At 40.1% G+C, this 23,173-nt stretch overlaps 1 protein-coding gene across 4 annotated transcripts; it reads left to right on the top strand.

The window, feature by feature from the left end:
* The first annotated feature begins 1,580 nt into the window (after positions 1–1,580).
* On the top strand, positions 1,581–22,445 carry LOC147335945 (uncharacterized). Of its 4 annotated transcripts, none has more exons than XM_086284229.1 (12): positions 1,581–1,890; positions 2,154–2,221; positions 14,264–15,714; positions 17,033–17,238; positions 18,284–18,492; positions 18,723–18,883; positions 19,093–19,196; positions 19,313–19,373; positions 20,381–20,469; positions 21,057–21,182; positions 21,470–21,570; positions 21,711–22,445. In XM_086284229.1, exons 3-12 carry the CDS (start codon positions 14,292–14,294, stop codon positions 22,237–22,239), a joined length of 3,009 nt encoding a protein of 1,002 aa, XP_086140355.1. In that variant the 5' UTR covers positions 1,581–1,890; positions 2,154–2,221; positions 14,264–14,291; the 3' UTR covers positions 22,240–22,445. The 4 variants fall into 4 exon arrangements, with proteins under 4 accessions (XP_086140355.1, XP_086140339.1, XP_086140347.1 ...); XM_086284213.1 differs by having other exon boundaries at positions 1,584–1,890; positions 17,033–17,280; XM_086284221.1 differs by lacking the exon at positions 1,581–1,890 and having other exon boundaries at positions 1,971–2,221; positions 17,033–17,280.
* The last annotated feature ends 728 nt before the right edge of the window (positions 22,446–23,173 follow it).

Here is a 23,173-nt window from a genome sequence, read left to right as displayed (position 1 = left end):
CAGTAGAGTTTCGGGGTCTTGATACAATACAGGGCCGCCGTGCTGTGGTATCACAGGGGAGGTTTGAAGATGATGATACCGGGAATCAGAGCCCGTGTCGCACCTATGCTTGCACCCCACGCCGCTGCGAAACCAAACCACCGCCATGCACACTCATGACTGACTCTCAGTCTGAGTCTGACAGATACAGATGCACCTTTTACATCACAGTGTCATGAAGATACATGACCTTTCTTCAGCTGTCATGGAACACTGCAGCTAGTGAAATACAGTACTGTAATTTAGTTAGAGTGGAAAGCCAGAAAGCAAAGTGAGTACAAGATATTCTCGTTTCACACAGCAATTACAAAGCCAGTCGCTAATTTATACTAATGAACAATTGAATACACCTCTTGTTTTGGTAATATTCATTCGTATATACAAGAGGATTTATTGCCTAGATATACACACGTTTTAAACTTGTTCCCAGTAAAGACTTTGTGTAAAACAAAGGTGTAAAACTCCTTTTAGTTCATGGGACACATACAGCCCCATTTCACCTGTAAAATCAATACATCACAAACGCCCCTCCAAAATTTCCAATGACTTCAGGTGTAAAGACGTAGATTCTTTAATTCCGACTTGTCCATCGCCAAGATTTTAAAAAGGTATTAAATAATTTTTCTCATTTAATGACCATTTATGAAATGATCCACTGCCTCTCATTTAATGATCACTGAAGATATCTTCAGGGTTTTAAACTGATTTTCAACACACTGATTCTACCATCAACACATACGCATCACAGGTCACAGTGGAAAGATGCAGAACCGTCACACCTATAGATTTTGTAGATAAAGAATACTGGTATTTCACACCTTTATGATTCATCTTATTCTGACCTAAAAATAGTAGTAATTTTCCAAAGGTTTTAACTGGTATTAATGAGCCTGGACAGCATTTTTTAAAGCCATCCAGTGAGCTGAATATGATCTTTTGGCAGGTAGTTCTGGCCCTCTGGCCACAAGTTTCACACTGCTGTTGTAATCACTTTCACTCCATACTTACAGTGAGCCAGGTCACCATATCACCATATATTAGTATAGGAGCAAGAATTTTATTAGAATACAGTAAACTTGTTACATAGTTTAATGCATTTGTTAACACTTTCTAAATATTTGGTACTATTCACCCTGGAGAAGTGAAGTCTTAATTTATTTATGGTAGCTATAGATACAGTGTGTGAAAAATAACGCTTAGTAAAGTACAAAAACATCCACTCACCAGCCATTTGATTAGTTAGTAGAGTTCGGTAGGAGGGGTTGGACGCCTATTTACCTTCAGACTTGTTTTAATTCTTCATGTCACAGATTAAAAAGGGTGCTGCAAAATTCCCTCTGAGATTTGTCTGTTGTACATCCATGATACTCAACTCCCGTTCCACCAAAAGATGCTCTACTGGATCCAGTTACAGGAGTGTCACGTGGTGTGGTCTTCCGCTGCTGTAGCCCGTTAGCTTTATGTGCTGCTTGACCAGAGATGCCCTTCTGTAAGGATTGTTGCCTTCATGTCACCTCAAAGCAATTTGGCTATTCTCCTCTGACCTCTGACATCAACCAGATAGTCTCACCCAGAGAACTGCCGCTCATTGATATTTTCTCTTTTTTTTTTTTAGCGCATCCTCTGTAAACCCTAGAGATGGTTGTGTGGGAAAATCCCAGTACATCAGCAGTTTCTGAAATACTCAGATCAACCTGTCTTGCACCAATAACTACATCACGTTTAAAGTCATTAAATCACTTTTCTCAGCTTGAACGTGTCTTGAACGTGTCTGCGGGCATAACTGCACTTGGTGTGAGTGGCTGATAAGATTTATTTTTTAAGGAGGAATTGTACATAACGAAGTGGCCGGTGAGTGTGTTGTGCATTGTCTTTATTTAGATAAACAGATAAAAACACTGATACCAAACCTATTTCTACAGCAAGCCAGAAGCTAAAGCCAGAAGCTAAATAACTTCAAGTTAACTTAAGCTTAAAACAAAAGTTAAAAATCTCTGTTAAGCTAACAAAGCTCACACAGAACATTTTTTCCCATTAATAAATACTCTGAGTTTCTCTCCTATTCACTGTTTTTTATCCTTTCCCTTTCTTGTCTTTTTTCTTCTCTGAGTCAGATTTTATGCCAGCCCTACCTCTCCTGCTAACACCGTTCCCCACTGTGCGGCCTTGAAGCCCGAACAAGGTACGTTCAAGTCAAAAAATATCTAAATATACATTTCTCTTGGAATTGGTAAAAACTTCTTAAAGAAATGTGTGTTCACCCTTTTTTGTTGTGAGACAGAGAACTTTAATACAAACAACAAATAGGTCCGAAAAAATAAATAAATAAAATGCTAGCTTGACTTATTGCCGAGGTAACAAACTAGCTTGCAGCACCTTAGCTAATTAAAATGCTGCATCATCACGGTCTAATTTATCTTATGGCGATATGAACATATTTAGGCGGGTTTTGAATGTCAATCCAAGCTTTATTAGTTTTTTTTTAGCTGATATTTTATCCTATTAATGACAGAAAGATGATTCGCCTTTTTCAAAATGCTTGTAATAAGGCAAAATTACATAATAAGTTCATAATTAAATTGCCATTTATGAGCAACATTACTGATTCCAGGCTTCAATTGTTTCAAATCAGTTTCACAGAAGTAAAGTTTATTAGCCAGGCTATAATTGCACTACTAGGTTCACCTGCAAATCAATTTTGTGTATTTATTAAAGCACTTTTATTTACGTTGTTAGCTTTAGAGGCGCCAATAAGTAGAATTTAGTTCCCTAAGATCTAGCTGCTGCTCCGTGTTCCCGTACTCACTCACTGCTGGCTGCAGACGGCCCATTCATCATAAATGTATGAGAGTTGTTGTGATCTTCTCAGTTAACTGATGGCAAGAGAACAAACAAGCATGTTTCCTCTAATGTATTTAACTTTCCCTTTCGCTTAAACTGAACACCACACCAACATTGATTTTAACTTCCTTGTCTGAGAAAACAAGAGAAACACCATATATTCTGTTGTAATGGCAAATACTTTGACCATACACAGATCGGACCTGGACTCTCTACCAGACTGCAGTATTTAAAAGCTGATTATTCAGTGCATTTGGGTTTCTCTGGGGTCCTGCTTGTGTTTTAGGGTGTGTGTGTTTGGGTGTGTGGCCCTTTAAAAACAAACAGACCAAAAGAAGACCATAAGAAAAAATGAGGGATGAGAGAGGAGAAAAAACACCCACTCAAACTGAAAGTGTGCATATGTATGCATGTATATGTATGTGTGTGTGTGTGAGGTTAAAGCCACACGCCGGGGTGTTTTTTCTTCTCTTTCCAGCATCACTATGACACAGCTCGTAATACACACACACACAGAAATGCATGCACACATACACACACACACATACACGCACGGTGGCGTTATGACAAGGTTGATCAAAGACTGAAAGAGCGACAGGCCGATCATCTTTGGTGAAACTACGTTTCTCTCGCTCACCGTGTCACTCTCCACCCCTTTTCTCACACACATGTCTACCTACCAGCAGACCATACACACATGCATTTCACTGCCACTGGGACAGCTCTCCTCGTGATGACAACTTAACAGGTAAAAAGACGGTTTTTGTTCTAATTTCAGTGTTTTTGTTTCTTTAAACAAAGCACTGTGGGGCAGGACTGTTTTTCAGAATACATTTAGAGAAGATTTAACGGTAAAACCCTGGGTCCCAGCATTAGCACAGTTAGCATACTCACACAGAAATGAAACACACCTGTCCTGTCCAGTCTTAGCTATCATCATTTACCAGTTAATTTAAATTCAGCAAAATTTAAATTCAAGGTGGACTTTTTTTTCTTTTTTTTTTTAAACGATTAGATATTTGTAGATTATGTCTAATCTAGTTCAGTCTAAATTCAAACATACAACATTTATCCATGAAGAATAGGATATATATTCGCAGGAATATGCATTTTATACATTATAAAAGCTGCAAGTCAGTATTAGAAGTGATTCATAATATGTTTGTACAGCTCTTAAACTTTGAGTAATGACCTAAATATGCAGGCGCGTCTCCTCCTTTCGCATTACTTGGACTGTTTTAATAAAAGCATCACTTTTATGCTTCCACTTAATCTCCTGAAAGTCTGACTGGTAGGTTCTGCGTGCATTAAATGTTTTGAGCAGCTGAAAAAGTAACTAGAAAATTCTTTTCTTCTTTTATTTTTTTTCTTTTTATATTTTTCAAGTGACAAACTGCACACTGCTAAGTCTCAACATTACTTGTAGCATTTCAGTGTTGTTAGCCACAACATGTTGGTGTTTACACCAAACATGCTCTTATAGAGAGAGGCTTAAAACCACAAGCTTGACTTTGTTCATTGTGAACATTGTTAAGATGAAATCTGGGCCTCTGCTTATCGCTGACCAGTTACATATAAAGTTGTTGTAGTGTAGGTATTAGCCAGACAAACAGCTGCGTGTATTATGAAGTATTTATTGAATGTGGCATTGTGGGGTAACGGTGTGAAACGGCTCTTAGTCAGCTTTTAATGTTTCGACGATATTTGTTGAAGCCGTTAACATCGAGGTGTTGGAACTTTTGGATTCTGTACTTTTCTGTTTTAAGAATATTTCGGCGATGTTAATCGTCTCCCAGTTGATTTAAATGAGGTGGACCAAACTTTAGATGAAGAGTTTTCCTTGTTGTTGCTATTTTTGTCTTCCTCCGCTTTTGTGACCTTCTTTGACATCTGCAGACAGAACGGGGGCAACAACTGCCTCTTGTGTTGTTTTTTTTAAAGTTAGGAAGTAAGGCTTCAGCGCCTGTGGCAATGATTAAAAAACATATATACAGAACTTTTTTAAATGCTCGGCTTTAAAACCCGTAGTTGAGAAACCACAATTAAGTAAAGTTATTATCTTTAAATGACTTAATTAACATTACTCTGGCCTTTTACACTCTTTCTAGAAGAGGAGGTGAAATGAGGAAGCCAAAGAAGCTGCAGTACATGCTACTTTCACCCACAGACATAAGGTGTAAAAGGCAAGGACGATTTCCAGAAAAATTCTATCATTTGTTCATATAAGTTCAGGCCACGGTAGGTATTCAAAGCTACCGAGTGAAGTAAAAGACAAAACGAAATTATTGCGCAAGAATACACCGCCGCCGCGTTTAAATGCAGTAAAGTCGCAGACTTTAAAGTCTTATCGTACTCTGTCAACTTTAAGCATTTCGATGCATTCTTACCCCAGTCGGCTTTGCAAAAAGAGCTCATGTCGGGCCTGTGAGTGAACACTGACATTCAATCTTGCAGCACATTTTAGATATGCTCAGTCTTGGCCTCTGCCCTCCACTTACTCTTGACACTGACTTTTTAAATCAGGGAGCGTAGGGTTTTTTTGCTTTGTCGATTTCCCCTTCAAGTATCAAACGCTTTCCAATACTTGCTGCAGAGTCACCTTCCTGAAGCACCACGCTGCTGCTGCACAACTCCGGGTAGGAGCGTGTTGCGTGTTTTTAGTGCGTCTGCCGTAGATTTTAGTCGAACAACCAAAAAGCCCAAATTTGGTTCAGTGACTGAATTTTCTTTCACTTTATTTCCCACACGTGTTCTTACCTGCCATGTGATGTTTTTTTCGACAGCGGTTTTCACTTTGCCATAAAGCTGTGGCAGGTGAAGCATCCGGAAGGCAGTTTTTGTAAGTACAGTGTCTCCCTTCTCAACCATGGAAACCTGTATCTCCCTCTCAGTTGTTGCGGTGGCCTCTCTTACAGTCTGCCTCGCAGGATAACTTGGCCTACGGAAGATTTGCACTTCGCCCTAACAGTTGATTTTACGGAGTCTGATAATCATCACCCATTTTCACATTTCCATATCCTGATTGGTACTTTGTTCAAAGTAACGTATTTGTAAATTGCTGTGACTCAGGGTGGGCTGGGTCATCTGCTGATCAGAAGCTTTGTGGGTCAATCGCTGACTTCTCCAGTTCAAACCCTGAAATTTGCAAGATATAGAACCCTAAACTTCGATTGCGAGTACTCATAGTTAAAAAGCGCTTAAAGGCACAGATTAATGTGATATGTGAATTTATATGGGTGAAAACACGATACGTTTGTATCAGTCCAGCTACCAGATTCATTCTTCTTTAGCTGCAAACCTGCTGCAGGAATTACGATAAAGGTGGCGAATACTACAATTCATTATTTTGTTTTATACTAGAAAATAATGTGAATGTGGCCCATTTGGAGAGACTTGTTTTCACCTTGAGTATTTTCTTACAATTTGTTGCGAAAAATTCTAAATTTTTTGCATTAATTTCGTAAAAAAACAAAAGAATAAGACGTGAAAGATTCTGGGCGCCCAAATATTTCTCTCTCATTTAGAGCTGTGTTTTTTGCTCTGCTGCTGTTTCTTGGGTGTTATTGTATTCATACAGACATCAAAGTCACTGTGTAGCGTAAAACAGGTGTTAGGAATGCTAAAGAGGTGCACAATGAGGATAACAAACAAATAAATTCATCATTTAAGAACAAAGAAACACATCAATACAATTAGCAGCAGAGAGAACATAGGTAGATGCAAGCACAAGGTGCTTTTACTCTCTCATAGTTGATGCTATCTAATATGAATGCACCAGTTACTGCCTAACCACTGCTTGTGACCAGTTTCCAGTGGCCTAGCTGATAATCATCTACAGTTCTTCTCATCGGAGGTACTGTGTGGTTGCACTCATATCCTTTAGTACATAAGGGCAGCTTTTTAAGTAGTGGATGACATGATACTCTTAACACCTTTTAAAAATCCTTATGAGCTGTAATTTGTTTCCTCTTAACTGTGTCACAGAAAAGTTTTAAAATTCTTTGTCCACTAGGTTATAGTGTAATATATTACATAGAAAACTGATGATAATGTCAGTGTAATTTGTTTTATTGTGATTGTTTAAAAAAAATCTTTTAATATTGTTACATAGTACCACTTTCTTTAATGAAAGCTTAGTTATACTAGGTTATCTTAATGATAATAGTAGATTTAGCACGGGTAAATTAAGGACATTTTATTAAGCATTTCTAGAACTGCAAATCAAAGCCCATTATGAGTTTGATATCTTCAGAGCTCTGTGACAGCTTTCCGCCCTATCCTGAAGGGTAGTTTATAGGAACTGGGCTATACTGGATATTAAAATGCAACCTACACCCATTTCTCCGAGGTATATATTTCAGTCGCATCAGATTTGGTAAAGTTGCAATTTTGTTTGTGGGGGTTCAGTAAGATTAATGTTGAGTCACTGGTAATGTACGAGTTCGGTTAGCCGATGTAAAAGTGTCAGTTTTGTCTTTCTTTTTGGTTTAGTGTTTCAGCTCTCGCTATTACCTGCGATTAGGAAACTGAAGCCGTTTTCACACACAAACTTTTCTAGAGAATTGCAAAATGTTCCGCCTGCGTTGAACGATCGGACATTCAGCTGCAAAACCCGTGCGGTATCTAATGGCTCCGATTTGAGAATAGCTCTGGTGAATTTACAGCTGTTGATGGGTGGTCCCGTGTCCTGCAGTCCGCACGGTCAACAGCAATGTTCGGCTGGGGGGTACATTTGAGAAGAAAGAAGAAAAAAATAATAATAATTTGGACAGCGTCCCTACTTGACCTTCACATTTTCAGCGGTTGTTGTGCGACTTCAGCGTTACTGGTTTTCCAGATTTTCCCGAGAATCGACTATCCACAGATTCCAGCTTTTTAAAATTGACAGTACATTTGTAAAGCTGTACATATAAAAATAAAAAAATAAAATAAAAAAAACCACATTTTTTTAAATGTGCATATGTGAAGACTATGGCTTCCGGTCTAGATCTGGCCTATTGCAAATTTTGATTTGGTCCACATTTGAATTTATGCTTTTTGGCCTGCCTACCTATAGCTGTAACAAATCGGTCTCCACTGCACCTGAAAGCTTACAAACCGGCTGACAAGTTCACGTTAAAGGGCGACAACATTAAGAGAGGTTAGAAATTGAATACTTACCTACGGAGCATCCATTGGCCGATGACGCGTCGATCTCTCTGGCCCAAATCTTGATGGAGCTGTAGAGGCTTCATCGATCAAAGATCTTTGACTTTTAATGAAATTTCCCACACAGCTTGTCACGGTTAGGCTTGTGAAACCAGCGGTGTGAGACTCGAATATCCAAGAACAAAACTAAAGATTCCTTATTTCACTTTAAGTATTTGATTTTAAATGCCATGTACTTAGCAGGAATAAGATAAGATAAGATAACCTTTATTAGTCCCACACGTGGGAAATTTGTTTTGTCACAGGAGGAAGTGGACAGTGCAAAAGTTATGATGCAAAAATTAAGAAAAGAATAACAAGGCTTGTGAAACAGGTCGCTTCCTTGCACAACTGTTTTCAGACTTTATTATTTTGATTGACTATGTTAGGTAAGCAGGTTATTTGATGATGTAAGATGGCCATGATGAGACATGCAATCCACAGTTAATCCAAGCCTGTCAAGAAACACTGTCTGCGACTGTGAAACCGTTTGCTTTCACTACTTAAGTTAGAAGTTAAGGGGATAAATTCTTGTATGTTCTGCATTACGTCGATTCTTCTGCTACAGCATCAGTTGACCCCTGTGACCTTCATGCAAATGGATGTAATTTAAAACGGAGAGCTTTGCAGCTGTGTGCTAAATAGGTTTGAGTCATGATTGTTACTAGCTATGATAGTGTAGCTGGTCTCATTTTTTTACCCGGTGACTCGTGTGTGTGTGTGTGTGTCATGTAGTCCCGGAGACATCGTCTGTAACAGGAACTACCACAAAGCCGCTTGTGAGTACTTTCGCAGGTGTCTGTGCATCTTGATATTGATATTTTGTCAACGATATAGTGTCACAGCAGTGCAAAATGAAGTTACTAAACTTTACAGGTATGCAGCTGAGCTCCTTGCTGAAGCTGGATGTAGTTCAACTCGAGAATACTGAGGACTTGTGTGGCAAAAGTAGTAAATACCACTGATTACTGGCCCAGAAAGCCAAGGTGTTAACAGAAGTTGCAGCTTGTGTTACTAAATGGCTTCTTATTGGAGATTTTATCCAATATCCATGCATGGGGATAAGACTTTAAATGATTATATTATTTGGATCAAATTAAAGCTCCACATTTAAATATCTATTCACCAGCTCGGCCTTCAGCGAGCATGACCGTAACGTTGTCGTCTGCCTGCACCTATGTACATAAAACATCATGCAGCAGAAAACTCGACGGTTTGAAAAATCTTTCATCATATTCAAACAGGTTTCATGACTTCTGCAGCTTCTGAAAGGCCGAAACAATCTAATGGGAGATTTCTCAACAGTTTTAGGCAGTGTTAGTTTATTAGAGCTCTCCATTAATAAAAAATATTTTCATTTAAACGTTTTTAAATGAAAATAACTTGTCACTTTTATACCAGGCTAAAACCTTTTGCGCTTTCTTTTAAGTCGTTAACTTGTGAAGAAGACGAAGAATCACAAATTTTACATGAAAGAGGTCTGTAGCACCTCGAGTACATTTGCACGCAGCGGGGTCTCTGAACATTTTCTCTTCTGCCCTGTGATCTTGTTTTTAAGTAATAAGCTTCTTTTTTTCCCCTAGTTTGGGGAATGACTAACACACGAAGAGGAAAATATGCCATATTTCCAGCCTTAGAGGTTTTTGCATGAAATACATCAGTTTTCAGTGTAGTGGTTTTAGAACTTTCCTTCCACTCGCTTTACATTTCAACCAAAGCTGTAGACGTCTGGTGTTTCTGCATTCGTATTGTGAGAATAAACATAGTTGCACATATAAATCACTGGTTAGGACCCCAAAGATAGAGCGTCACTGCGCTGGTTCTTAAGTGTGCAACTAATACTTTAAAAATAACAACTTTCTGTCAACACTTCAGCTTTTTGTTATAAGAGTCTAATGTAGGTTTGACATTGTTGTCGATGCGGTGTGTTTCTAAATTGTTAATGAAAGGGAAGCTCTCGACTTACACTTTCTGTACAGAAAATATCTTCTGGTTATTCCGAGACGCTCTCTGCGCATCTTATTATATACTTTAATAAAGGAACGCGTTCCTGTTTTGAAAAACAATCTGTCTCACCTGCTAGTTGTATGCTGAGCAGTTTGGTAGCAGTTTCATCATATACACTATATGACTTTTTAGGCGATGTTAGATTTTGTCGTAGTAGCACAGAAGATCGACAAGGTTAGTGAGAGGCGCTGTTCAAACGGCATTTATTTTTTTGTGAAATTGTCTGCTTCGTGTTTGTTTCAAGTTCTCTAATCCATTACGTTCCTCTCTTCCCGCTAGTCATCGCTCTTTTTTTTTTTATAAGTGACGGAAGACAGACAGAGATACGACTCGGAGAGAAAACACGAGAAAAAAAAAGTCCAGAAGTGCTCGACTCTTTCCCCCTCCTCTGCTCCCGCAGGTTTTCAGGGTGAATTCAAGAGAAAACTAGAGAAACGTCTCCCCCGTACATCCTCCTCCGCACTCCCCTTTTATCCTTTCACATTCTTTCATTCACACTTTTTTTTTTTAAATCCGGCTGTTTTCTCAAGGTGAATTTATTTATGCAAACACTCGTTTGCATCAGATTCAGACACAACATAAGAAATCTCTGTAATTAAAGGGTCTTTAGAGCAGTTGAGGTTTTTAAGCCCTGAACGTAATACGTTAGTGAGGTGAAGAACAATTTTAAATTGTAATAATAACAGTAATAATAAAGCTTTTAGTTTACTGCCCTTTTTAATATTGAAATACATGATTCCATACAACTATAATTTTATGTTGGCATGATCATCAAAGTAGTAATGTTAGGTTAGAGATAAAGAGCCTGAGAAACCCACTGTGGTGATTCAAGTTCATCTTTACAAGTAAACTCTGGAGGAGAAGACTCTCCGTGCCAGTTACCAGTTCACTGTACTGCATTTGGTCTTTTGGTATTTGAAAGGCGTCAAAGACAAACATTGAAAAAGATAAAAGATAAAAACAAATAGGGACAGCAATCTCTCAGCACTGTTAGAGAACAGACAGCGTGTGTCGTATTTAAAATCGAGTGTTTAAAATCTGATGAAATGTTTCACTCTGGCCACCACGAAGCCTTGAAAGAACACCTTGTAATTTATAGAAATAAAATATGGGCATTTAACATATATGCTAATGTTGAGGTTGATCTGTCAGACAGTTGAGTAGTTACTGCATTATCTATTATGCATGTTAATACTGAGGTTTCCAGTGTGTAATCGCAGTGTACAAGTGACCTCAGCATTAACATGACCACCTACACACTCAGATACTGATTTTGATTGTTGCTGGATTATTGGATCATTCAATACTTATAACAATTCTTCATTTATTACAAAGTCACCCACCTCTCTAAGGACTGGACTTGAAATATTTCCAAATGTGAGCAGTTGGACAGTAAATGTCCCGGCTAGTGTGGCTATTAATCAAACAGGCATCCCAATTTAACTGTCTAGGATACTTTGATAATGCTCAGTTTGTTCAACTTTGTTTTTGTTCATTTAATATGTAGAAAGAAACTCATGCACCTGAAAAATATGCATGAGTTTAATGTTTACACAGATATTTAAAGTAAGAGAGCACATTGGCACAGGTTATATGTGTACAGCTGGTTCCAGTTTTATGAGCTGTATATAATTGTATATACATGTGACTGCTGACTGTATACACTGTACAGATCTTATATACTTATACTACATGTGTAAATATATATTAGTTCACTACTTTTTTGTCTTGTTGTTTTTAACTGCTCATACTTCCAACCCTTATGTTTTTTATACCAACCACAAAGTATTTTATACCTTAGCACTGCCAGTCAGTTAACCACATAGTATATTTAGATCCTTGGCGGTGATGCAGAAGGCTCATTTTAATTTCACTGTAATATATTTAGGGACTCGAGTCCCTCATGGTCTCGTGTGTGTTAATATGACCGTGTGTGTGTGCGTCTTTGTGGCAAACGTTGCAGCTCACAGAATTGTGGACCTGCCGGTGGTTGTGTCTGAGGTCGTGAGTTGGTGTTTTAAGGTGACTACATGACATAACAAAGGCAGAAAATGACAGATTAGCAGTTAAAGGTGCATACTATGTATGTGTGTGTGTGTGTGTGTGGCTGGTGAGTGGGTGGGTAAGTGGGTGGGGCTGCAGTGTTTAGAGGGTTCCCTGAACCTCATCGTTTGTCGCCGTCTTCCTTCCTGTTTCATTCTTTCTCACTTCCTGTCAGCTGACTCAGCCGGAGAATCTTGATCTGGTAAACATGTATGCTACCGCCTCTGCACATGCACTCCTTCTATATCACACGCACACACACACATAAAGTGTACTGTAGCTAGACAATGCATGTACATCCATATATACTGAACCACACCATGTGTACCGGAAAGAAACACAAGTACTTTTAGCACTTGTTACATGGTCAGAGTTGGTTACTGAGCCGTAGAAATAGAGCCCATGTAGCAAACATATAGCTATATGTATATAACATTAAAAACTGTTATTACTCCAGAGTCTGTGATGAACTGCTTTTGAACACACCTCCCCCCTCAAAAACCCCCAGCATAAACTAAAAAGCTGACAACAAATGAAGGGATAGAAAGAAAAGAAGAGGCAGAGATTAAAAAAAAGGTGGCGAAAGAAGAAAGACGGCATGAGAGACAACAAAGTTGGGCGCTCAGTGAGAAAAGAGAAACAAAAGAGATAAGGCCAGGCGAAGAGGCGGAAAGAGACACAGAGAGATGGAGGAGGGGGGCAGAGAGATAAAGATAGCTGAAAGGAGGGAGATCCGTCAGCGTTTGTTTCCTCAGGATGTGGTTACCACGACGACGAAAAGGCAGCGAGGCAACATCACTACCCCGCTGGTCCTCTTTGACACCTGCAAGTGTGTGTGAGTGTGAAAGGCAGAGTGTGTGCGCGAGTGCGTGTGTGTACATCTGTTTTCAGTGAGTAAGTAAGTCGGTAAATGAGTGTATCGCTGTGAAAAAGACAGACTATAAGAGCTGTCCATTTTGCTTCAAGTGTGACAGACAGTGTGTGCGTGCATGCGTTAATGTATGTGTGTACTGTCAAAGGATGCACAGTAAGGGGAGAGAGAGAGGTAGTAGGAAGGACTGTGTGAGAGGTCGAAAATCTGAAAGGGGAAATAATTAGACGAGCAGTCGAGACGGTGGAGAGGCAGAACGAATGATGACAGCAGTAAGAAGAACAATAAGAATCCGAAAAAATGAACAACAGAAGACAAACTTCTGTGAAAAGGAAATTAAGCGCCAAAGACTGGTAAAAAAAAAAAAGAAAAGAAAAAAAACCTCAATACGTATACAGTGTATTTGTCGCTTCATCTCATCTTACTTGGTTCTTTCTCTGTCTGACTCACTCAGTGTCCTATTTAGAGCAGAGTGTGGTTTCAAGAAAGAAAGAAGAAAAACCAATGAAGACTTAAAGATTTAATCCAATGTAAATATCTGTACTTGAACAGTATAATGTCAATCACAGTATCAGAAAGAAAAGTGACTGTCATGAAACTGAAGGAGCGTATTAATTTTTCTTTTCTACAGAGCACCGACTGGTAGGAAAATGACTTTCTCTTCAGTCACTTCTCTGGTTTTCGTGCAGCGTTCGTGCATTTTTCTTTAGACTATGTTGCGGACATTTACTATCTCATTGATGATCTGATTAAATAAGGTGCAAAACTGTGTTAGTGTAAATGCTCAACAGGAATGTGAATGATTAGAAAAATGAAAATGGACATTTAAAAGACGTCTCTAATAGTTAAGAACTGCAGCAGTTTGTGTCACGGCGTGAGACTACCGTTGGCTGATTCACGATGCTTTGTTTTAGAAACAGTAGAGTAAGAAATCATCAGGCCATTTAAAAATAAAGTTAAATAACATGTTGCTAGCTTGATGCTGTGGTTACTAAGTTGATGCATGTGTGAGTCTGTAGGCCTGTTTGAATGACCCTGCTATGTTAGTGCTGCTTGCTTGGTTGTTTTGATTGTAACAAGAACACATGTGGCTTTTAGCTAGCTCAGATTTTGATGTCGGCAAAGATAGAAAGCATAACAATACATGGCACAACTGATCTTTCCTATAGGTTAGTTATCACCACACAAGTCATCTACTTTGCACAGACGGCTAATTGGATACTTGTTTATCAAATTTATGTTTTCATACTTAAACTCTGTTTTTGTTACCTTCAGGCATTCTAGCAAAATCCAGAGGCCCATTATGGAGGATCGTTCATCGTCCACCCAGTCTTTCTCCAACCTCAACCACCACCGCCACCGTCCATCGTTTTCTCTCACCTTTGCCAACTGCCAAGGCTCTGAAGCGGGATATCTGTCATCTCAGCCTGGCCAGGATCCTCTGGAGCAGTACGAGTGTAGAGGGGAAGAATCCACTGCTTCGTTCCTGACATCAAACGCCTCCTCTGTGACGAGGAAGACGAGTACTGGGGGGGACAGAGTGTTCCTAAGCACGAGTGCCAGCAGTTTGGATGGAGATGCTAGTTTTGGCCACCTTGATGGAGACGGTGCCTTAGGCAGCCATTTTGACGACTCTTGGTATGGCAAAAAGGAAGCTTGGGAGGATAAGGATAGTTGTGAAAGCACCACAGATGGGAAAGGTGATTGTTACAGTAACACAAATGATGTTTTTTACACGATAAACTGTCCGAGTGAGGAAGGAGCGAGGCGTAGAGTCAGAGCACCCTATAATAATTATGCTCACGTAAAGAGTGAGCCTAAAAGTGACACTGTGGTTTACAACAGGGAGGGTAACGTTAGCCACTTTCCTAAACAAACTCCGTCTTGCAACAGAACTGGTACAGTCAGCTTTAATGACAGCAGCGTAGATTATTGTATGATGGACGCAAGAACAAGTGATAATTATTTAGGGAGAGACGACAATTATGGGCCCAGTTGTGGCTCAGGTGAGGTTCAGTTTCAGCCAGCAGAGGCTGAGGGACATTGGCTTAATGTCTCTCCCTCAAGTCAGGGAGAGGCGAGGTGGAGAGCATCAGCGGTCAACCACGCGCTGGCCTCAGGGGCTCTCCCGCAGAGATCGCTTATCGGCATGAACAGCAGGACATACACTCAGAAACTGGATTCCTTCTCTGAGGCCTTTCTCTCCCAGCGAAAGAGAAGATTTCCTGTGATACCCGGTGGAGATCCCTCTGGACAAATCTGGGAATTTGGAGTAGGGAGAGGTGAAACCCCAGGACTGGTCAAGTCAAGGCAAAGCTGTGCTTTTGACTCAGACTCCTATCTGCCTCCCTCTTCCTCTTCTTCTTCTTCCCCTGCTCACCCCTCCTCTCTTCCATCTTTCCCCTCTCCTCCCACATCCTCTCACTTCATGCCTTCTGTTCTTAGCCCTCCTCCCACACCTTTACCTCCTCCACCCCACTCGCCCTCCAAAATGGACTCGCCCAGTGGATACGGGGGCACCGGACATTCAGTCTCTCAGGGAGAATCACTTAGTATGCTCCAGTTTTTTGCCTCCCGCATCTCATCCGCACCTTCTGTCCACTCTTCTGGGATGATATGGAAGCTTCCACTGCTGTCGCACAGCTTTCCACAGTCATCTGGTGACCCCGGCAACATTGAATGCAACGTAAGAGCCTCCCATGGTGACGACTATGGCAACATGACAGGTATCGTATAGCTTTTTTTTTTTTTTTTTTAATGAAATAATGAAGTAAGAATCCAGAAGAATATATTTCAAGCTTGAAGGATAAAGACCACCCGCAGGGTAAGAGGGGGATTTTTATTATAGTTTATTTGACTGTTTGAGAAAAAAGAATCAGGTTTTTTCCCCTGTAGAGGTCAATTTTTAAGATTTTGTTTTATTTCACTTCTTTAACTTTCAGACTAAAATAAAATATCAAATACACATAATTTTTTAACATTTGTACTTTTGGATATTTATGCAAATTAATGCATATTAAATAAGATAGTGTCTAATTTGCATATATAAACATACAGTTTTAGGAAAAAAACTACTATTAGCTTTGACTTTAAATACTAGTTTTACACTAATATGAAATTTTACAGCACATATATTTAAAAGAAGCTTTTTTAAATTACATTTTTCAGTAGAACTGACTGAATTTTTAGGAGAATTTACTTTAAATTAATTTTCCACTTGTATTCAAGTCTGTAAGGTTTCTATTTAAAATAAGCTGTACACATTCACAGCCTGTTTTATAAAGCATCCTTTTCCCAAGAACTGGCAGGCTGCTGACAGTATTACTGTAGTACTGATTTACTAATTGATAAATGATAAACAAAATCCCCTTAGTCAATACGTTTGAGTCTAATATGACAATGAAATGAACAAACAAAGACCAACTTTTAATCTGGCTTCATATTATGTTCAGACTTGTGTTGTGGAAGGTGGTGTATTTTTAGAAACACAAAGAAAAATTGCCTGAGTCTAAGTAAACAGCGATTTTGTTTTTTTTTACCTTCTTCCCATGTTGTGTCCCCTTTAATTACCTTTATTTTCCCCACTTATCAAAAACCACAGGTTAATGCCCACATGTAAATTTACGGGACATGTGGGTTTTTGTAGGTGTGCGTGTTAAGTTTCCCATTTCCCTTATGCAAATCAGGGTTTCACTTTTCACATTTTCACAACCAGAACCATTCGTAATAGATGCATTTCATACATACATTTGAAAACATGCTCGTCAAAAATGAGCAGAGCGAAAATGCGGGTTTTTCTTGAAACTCGATCGTTGTTTTTCTGCGTAACAGAGAGACTTTAGTGTGACTTTCTCACTTTTTTCTCGCTTTTGTTGGTGCACAGATATAATGACTTTTTGATGATTTTGTTTGTGTGTCTGCTTGCCTTGGAATTAGACAGTCAGACAAATCAGTAAATAATAAAGCCCTGGCAGCCTCATTATTTGCGTGCACACCCACTGCACTCCCTTTACTAATTTCTTCCTCCCGATTATGTTTTTCTAGCCGCACGCGACATTCTTCAGTCTCCTGAATCAACCCTGCTTACGCCCTCTTCCCATCGTTTATCCCTTCACCAATCCAGAGCCCTATGCTCCTCCAGTGGTCCATCCCCCAATTCCCCTTTCCATCTTCCCTCTCATCCCCATCATCCGTCTGGGGAACATCACGAGACATCAGAAAAGACGTCTCCTCATGTTCTCACCCAGAAAGTAAGGAATGGACCCGCCAGTCTAAACCAGTCAAATCTGCAGGTATAGCACACTTACCAGTACGTGAAATAATTAGAGACGTTTTAAACTTATGCATTGATACTCAGGGAAATTGTTTCGTTCAGTTTGCTGGGTTTCAGACAACAAAAGCAATATCAGCTTTGTCTTCACATATCCAGGACTGTGAGGTCCAGCTTTGGTCTGCATTAAGACTAATCAGGTTCTCAGGTTGTAGGATTGCATAAAAGATAAAACCTCAGATGATGGATAACCTACATTAGAATATATAATTTTATATATGTTGCTAAATCATACTTGAGAACATCTTTGCATGCAAAATTTTACAAGATCAATTTTGAGCCTTGATATTGTTCTCTATGTTAGAGTATTGAGGCACAAAACTACCTATCCACTACAGAAGTAGTACAGACGCAAACTTCATGTCTCAATGAAGATGTGAAACTAAAAGAAAACACATGTAATAAAAATATAAGCCGTGGCATGCTGCTGTGTTTTAATTGACACATTTTCTCAGCGTTACTCTTCCATGGCCCAAACTCAGGAGATCAGTTAGCGAGGAGGCAGGCGAGACTCGCTACAGCTGGAGAGGCGTCGCAGTCAAAGTGGGCGGATGCCTAAATGCTTCTTTGTCAAGAAATTACGTTAGCTCCAACTGCATTACTGCTTCTAAAACCACAGCTTTTTATTTTTAGACATGTTGAGTAGATAAACTGTGTAAACGAGACAGACATGGAAATGGTGATAGGCCTGTTGTTCGCTTTAAGTTAGAGTAGGCTGTTGCTCGGGCACCCTTCATATTTGTCTCGGCGTACATGAGAACACACGTGATCATTCAGCATGCATGTTATAAATTTGATGTTGGCCTTTTCTCTGTATTTGTAGCACAGAAGTATCTCTGATCCCGTCAGCTCTTACACTTAGACCACTGTGCAGATGTTTCTAAAGTCTCGCCCCAAAATGTTAGATTATCGTGCCTTATATCATCAAGGATATCAGTCTCATTTTTTTCCTTGTGTTCTCAAAGCAACAAGACAAGCCAGTCTACACTGGAAAGCCTTTCCCCAGCCTGCTTCGCTCCTGCAGAGGACTGAAGAGGATTTGTTACACTCCTTATCCGCTCCTCAATCCTGCCCGCAGAGGAACTGGGCTCTTCTCCTCCATTTCAGGTCTCCATCACAGAGAGGAAGGAACAGTGTGTGAAGAAGAGGGCGAAGAGGAGTGCAGCGTGTTTCGGTAAGTGCTAAATATCAGAAGACTAGTGGCAGCAACACAACAGTTGTTACTGTACTGCTGGCTAGGATAATAGTTATAGAGAATCAGAGCTACAGATGTTTTGTTAATGAGAAAGCATTAACACATCAACGGATATATATTTAGGTACCTTAAAGTTTATATGGTTGTCTTTTATGTCTGTTTTCATATTTGCGCTCCGTTTGTTTCTCTTTTTGTTCCCCTGCTTCCAGATTTGTCAATGTGGGTCCAGATTTCCAGGCTAATCTTCCTCCATGCTTAGCCGATGGCAAACAGTCAGGGCTGCGGTCACCAGACGAAGAGTCCCTTACGGAACAGTTACTCTGGAAACCATTGGACAAGAAAGAAGAAACTGGTGACTTACCAGGTCAAGGTAAGCAGCACACAAAAATACAGTCCAGCTCAGGACAGTGACTGCACTTTAAAATTTTGTGGAATTCAAGGACTTTCAACATTTTAGGGAAGCTAAAATGTCAGGGCTGAACTCAAAACAAGTTGATATAAGTGAGCAAAATAATAAAGTGTCTCTAAAATGAACTGGTACTGAACTGATTAAAATTTACTGGGTTTATCTGTGCTCAGTGGAGAAGCTGCTGTCCATGTGCAGTTCCAGCTGCCTACCAGGGGGAGGCAGTAACTCCGAGCTGGCTCTGCACTGTCTGCACTCTTGCCAGGGAGACACAATGGTAGGAAGTCTTTCTTCCTTTTCTTTATCCTTTTCTTTTTTCTTTCTTTCTTTCTTGGCAATGTTGCATCCCTCATTTTTTGTTCTCTCCATCTTCCGCCACTCCCTCCTATGCAGGCAACACTGGAGATGCTGTTGTTCTCACAGCCGTCACCAGCAGGAGACTACCATTACTCTGGTAACCTTTGACCTCAGTTTAACTCACCTGCTTACATGACTCTTTGGATTGACAGTGTCTAGTTACCCAGAAAACAGTCGTTTCTCAGAAAAAAATACCATTTACATGGACTAAGCATACCTACTTGTAACATTAAAAACAATAGTTTTTGGTTTTATGAAAATGATATGTTAGTATCATGCTGGCATAAAACTATGGACATTTTAATTGGATCTCCATAAAGTCATGTTGCATGACTTTTTATTCTGTCCACCACTACTCCAACCCAACTTTTTACTTGACGATGATGACGATGATCATTACTATTATTATTAAAAATATTATTGTTTTGCTGTTATGCATATAAAAATGTTCTTGTTGGTGAATGCTTGCCTCTGAGGAAAACAAAAATTGTCTTTGCAACAGCAAAGTCCAATAGTGGTATTACTTGTAGGGGTTTGATTGGAGGGGTTAATGTGTCTATAGCCATCTATATCAGAAGATTAAAAGAAGTCACATGATCTGGACATGGGTCTGTGTTCAGATGGGATACAGTTTTTCTAACTAACTATCTAAATAACAAGGTAACAGCAAAAAGCGGTGAAGCAAAACTAGCTAAAACATGTTGTGATCGTAGGCATTTACCTCTTGTGTTTCTCTGAAACACTAAGCAATGTGAGACAGCAAAGGCGGAACAATTCTCACTGTGCGTACAATGAAGGCATTGTAGCAGCTTAGACTTCTCTCTACCTCAATCACATACCACAGCCCCTCCCCCTTGCCTGGTGCTTTTAAATCCACTAAGAACCATGTAAAGTACAGAATGGACATTGTTTTGCATGGTAGTACCCATGTGTTCCTGTAAATGCAGGCAGTACTGTTCACAGAGACAGACTGCAGATTTATTGTTCATCTATTTGTCTTTCACTGTCAAGTTACTACATGTGGTAGCATTGCTTAATATGTTACTGTGACCCTTTGATTTCTCATGCACCTTTTGTCCCTTCCCACTCTCTTGTTGTGCGTAGGCTGTGATCTTTGGACAGATACTGAAAAGACTCTCTTCAGTGACGCTCTCGGGACTTATGGAAAAGACTTTTCACTCATACAGAAAATGGTAAAACACAACAAATGGTTGTTGTTTGTGCAACACGATGACACACGGCACCATAATCAGCCAGCAGTTTACTGAGATAAAAATAATTATTTGTGGGTCAAATCAGCGCATAGAATGAAAAACAGAACATCAGCACCACAAGTATTCTGCTGGTTACTTCAGGGTGAAACAGTATGTTCCTCAGATGCAATTTTCTTGCCTAAACCTGTTCAGTTTTTGGTGTCTCACCACGCATATTACTGGACTGCATCGTCTTCCCCAAAGGGCCTTTTGGCACTTCAAGGATCAAATTACTAACCTTGCTGTTCATACACAAAGGGCAGTGGCTTCACCGCCCGAGCCATCAGCGAGCCAAGTACATGTTGCAACTCGATTCACAAGAGCAGCAGTTTGCACACGAAAAGTCTGGAAGAAATATCTGAATGTGTCAGGTGATTTTTTGCTTCCTGACACATGTCAGTTCATAGGGCCTTTTTAGCCATATTTACAGCAGAAGCATAGACTGATTTTATATTCCTGTGTCACGGTGTAAGACATATGTTATGTGGCAATAAATCGAGATTGGTATGTGTGTGTGTGTGTTTCAGGTGAGGACTAAGACAGTGTGTCAATGTGTCGAGTTTTACTACCTGAGCAAAAAGCTGCAGGACAAGCAGAAGAAACAAAAGGAGGAGGACGAGCGACGAGATGTAGAGCTGGATCAGCAGAAAAGTGTAAGAAACATTAAAAGAAGCCACGAGGAACTTAAAATTGCATTTTTTTCCCCCTTTTGTCAACATGTTCTGTTTATTTCTTTTGCATTTGAATGCCCCGTGTCCAGCTTTCTTTCTCCCTGTTGTTAGTTCCTGTGGTGGTTTGTCTGTTCTCATGATATTATAGATTAGAAGCTAATAGGATACAGGGTATTTGGACTATTCGTGTCGTCTAACATTAAATGCGTCACATAAATGGAGCTCACAAATCAGAGAACGCTAACTCTTAAGTGCTCCTGTTACTTTAGGTGACGCCCATGTGTCAGCCAGTGGACAAGCAGTTTGCTCTGGAGGGGGCTGTTCCTGTGACCCCATTGGCTAGCTTCTTTCCCTGCAAGTTGTGTGGCAAGTAAGTAGCACCAGTCATAAGAAAGGAAGCTTGCAACAAACTTTTTTCTGTGTTTGGCATCAGGGCAAACAAACAGATGGTTTTCATTGTCAAGCATTCTTTTAAATTCCGTCGTTCCCTCCCCTCCTTGTTTGCTCCAGAATGTTCTACAAAATCAAGTCCCGTAACGCTCACATGAAGATCCATCGCCAGCCTCAGGAGGACTGGACCGACAGGCGGCTGCAGCACCAGCTCCTCACCCAGCGTCTGGCCCTCAGTCGTCCCACCAACCTCATGCCCACCCCAGCTAGTAATCTGCTCCCAGCCCAAGCTCCGGCTCCAGCATTTACCTCCTCTGATTTTGCCGGAACGAGCAGCAACAGTATTGTAGACAGCGTCCACAATTCTGTGACCAATAACAACCCCGGCGTTCCCAGCAACGCTAACGTCCTAGATCCCAGCACGGTTGTATCTTATAGCAGCATTGCTCCTCCAGACTCTCATGGGATCGCCAGTATTGATGGCAGAGACTCAAATCAAAGCGAGCCCACCACTGTCTTACCCTTCCATCAGTCATGGGGCTCCTTCGGACATCCTCCAGACCAAAGTGCCTTCTACTGCAACACAGGGGGTAAGGAGGATGTTGGAGCTGAGACAGTGGGGGGGAAACAGACAACTAACTGGCAGTAGTGGTCAACTATCCCACAAGCATTACCACCACTAAAGTCTGAAACGTATTCAAACTTTGTGTTTAAGTTCAAACTCGTGTTTTATTCAAACTTAAGTGCTTTTATGAAACATTATCAAAAGATACATTTTTGCTGTAAATCCTGTACTTAAAGGTGTTACATATTTAATTGTTTGATAAGCATTTGATGTTTGAATAAATGTTTAAATTGAGGATTGTTTTTTAATCATTCTGTATTTGTTTAAATGGAATAAATGAAACCTTTTTTTTAGGTGTAAATTTTTATTCTTTTATTCTACAACGGTTTGTCTTATATTGGTACAGTCAGTTGTTAAGCTCCTTGGCGCCTCTCTCGAGACCACCTTTCTGCTGATTGACTGCTCCACATAAAAGGCAGCAGGTGTGTGAAGCTGTGTGCATGAGATGACCACATTAGTGTTATTTTTCTTTCTGACATTATCCAAAACCGAGACCAGAAAATAATTTATTTAGAGTATTGTCAGGTAATTCATCACGTGTCCTTGAGCCACAGTGACTCTCCCCTTATTTCAAAAATACCTTAGATTTGAAGGTTTAAAATTCAAGCAGGGACTGCAAAGGTAGACGTTAGCGAACACAACCACAGACACACAAACACACACACAGAGCACGTTGAAAGGGTTTGATATAACACCATAATGGGCTAATATTGACCTTGAGAGACCATCTTCTCTCTTACAGCCGTCTGAGTGCACACAATTGTCCCGCTGATGGTTAACTACAGTGACTCTGTGTGCATAAGTGTGTGTTTGTGAGGGAGAGAGTGCATGTTGTTTTTCATAGAAACTGACAGGAAAAGAGAAACTGTGCGAGGGTTAAGGATGATATTAAAACTCCTCCATCCAAGGCTGTCTTTTTGAAAACTGCACAAAAAGACAACTCGGAAAAAGCAGATTT

The sequence above is a fragment of the Aulonocara sp. 'chitande type north' Nkhata Bay genome, linkage group LG3, assembly GCF_057382095.1.
Source record: "Aulonocara sp. 'chitande type north' Nkhata Bay isolate Kocher_YH1m ecotype deep benthic linkage group LG3, A_spYH_male_GT1.1, whole genome shotgun sequence".
Taxonomy (NCBI): Eukaryota; Metazoa; Chordata; class Actinopteri; order Cichliformes; family Cichlidae; genus Aulonocara; species Aulonocara sp. 'chitande type north' Nkhata Bay.
This window is presented reverse-complemented; position numbering and strand designations above follow the sequence as displayed.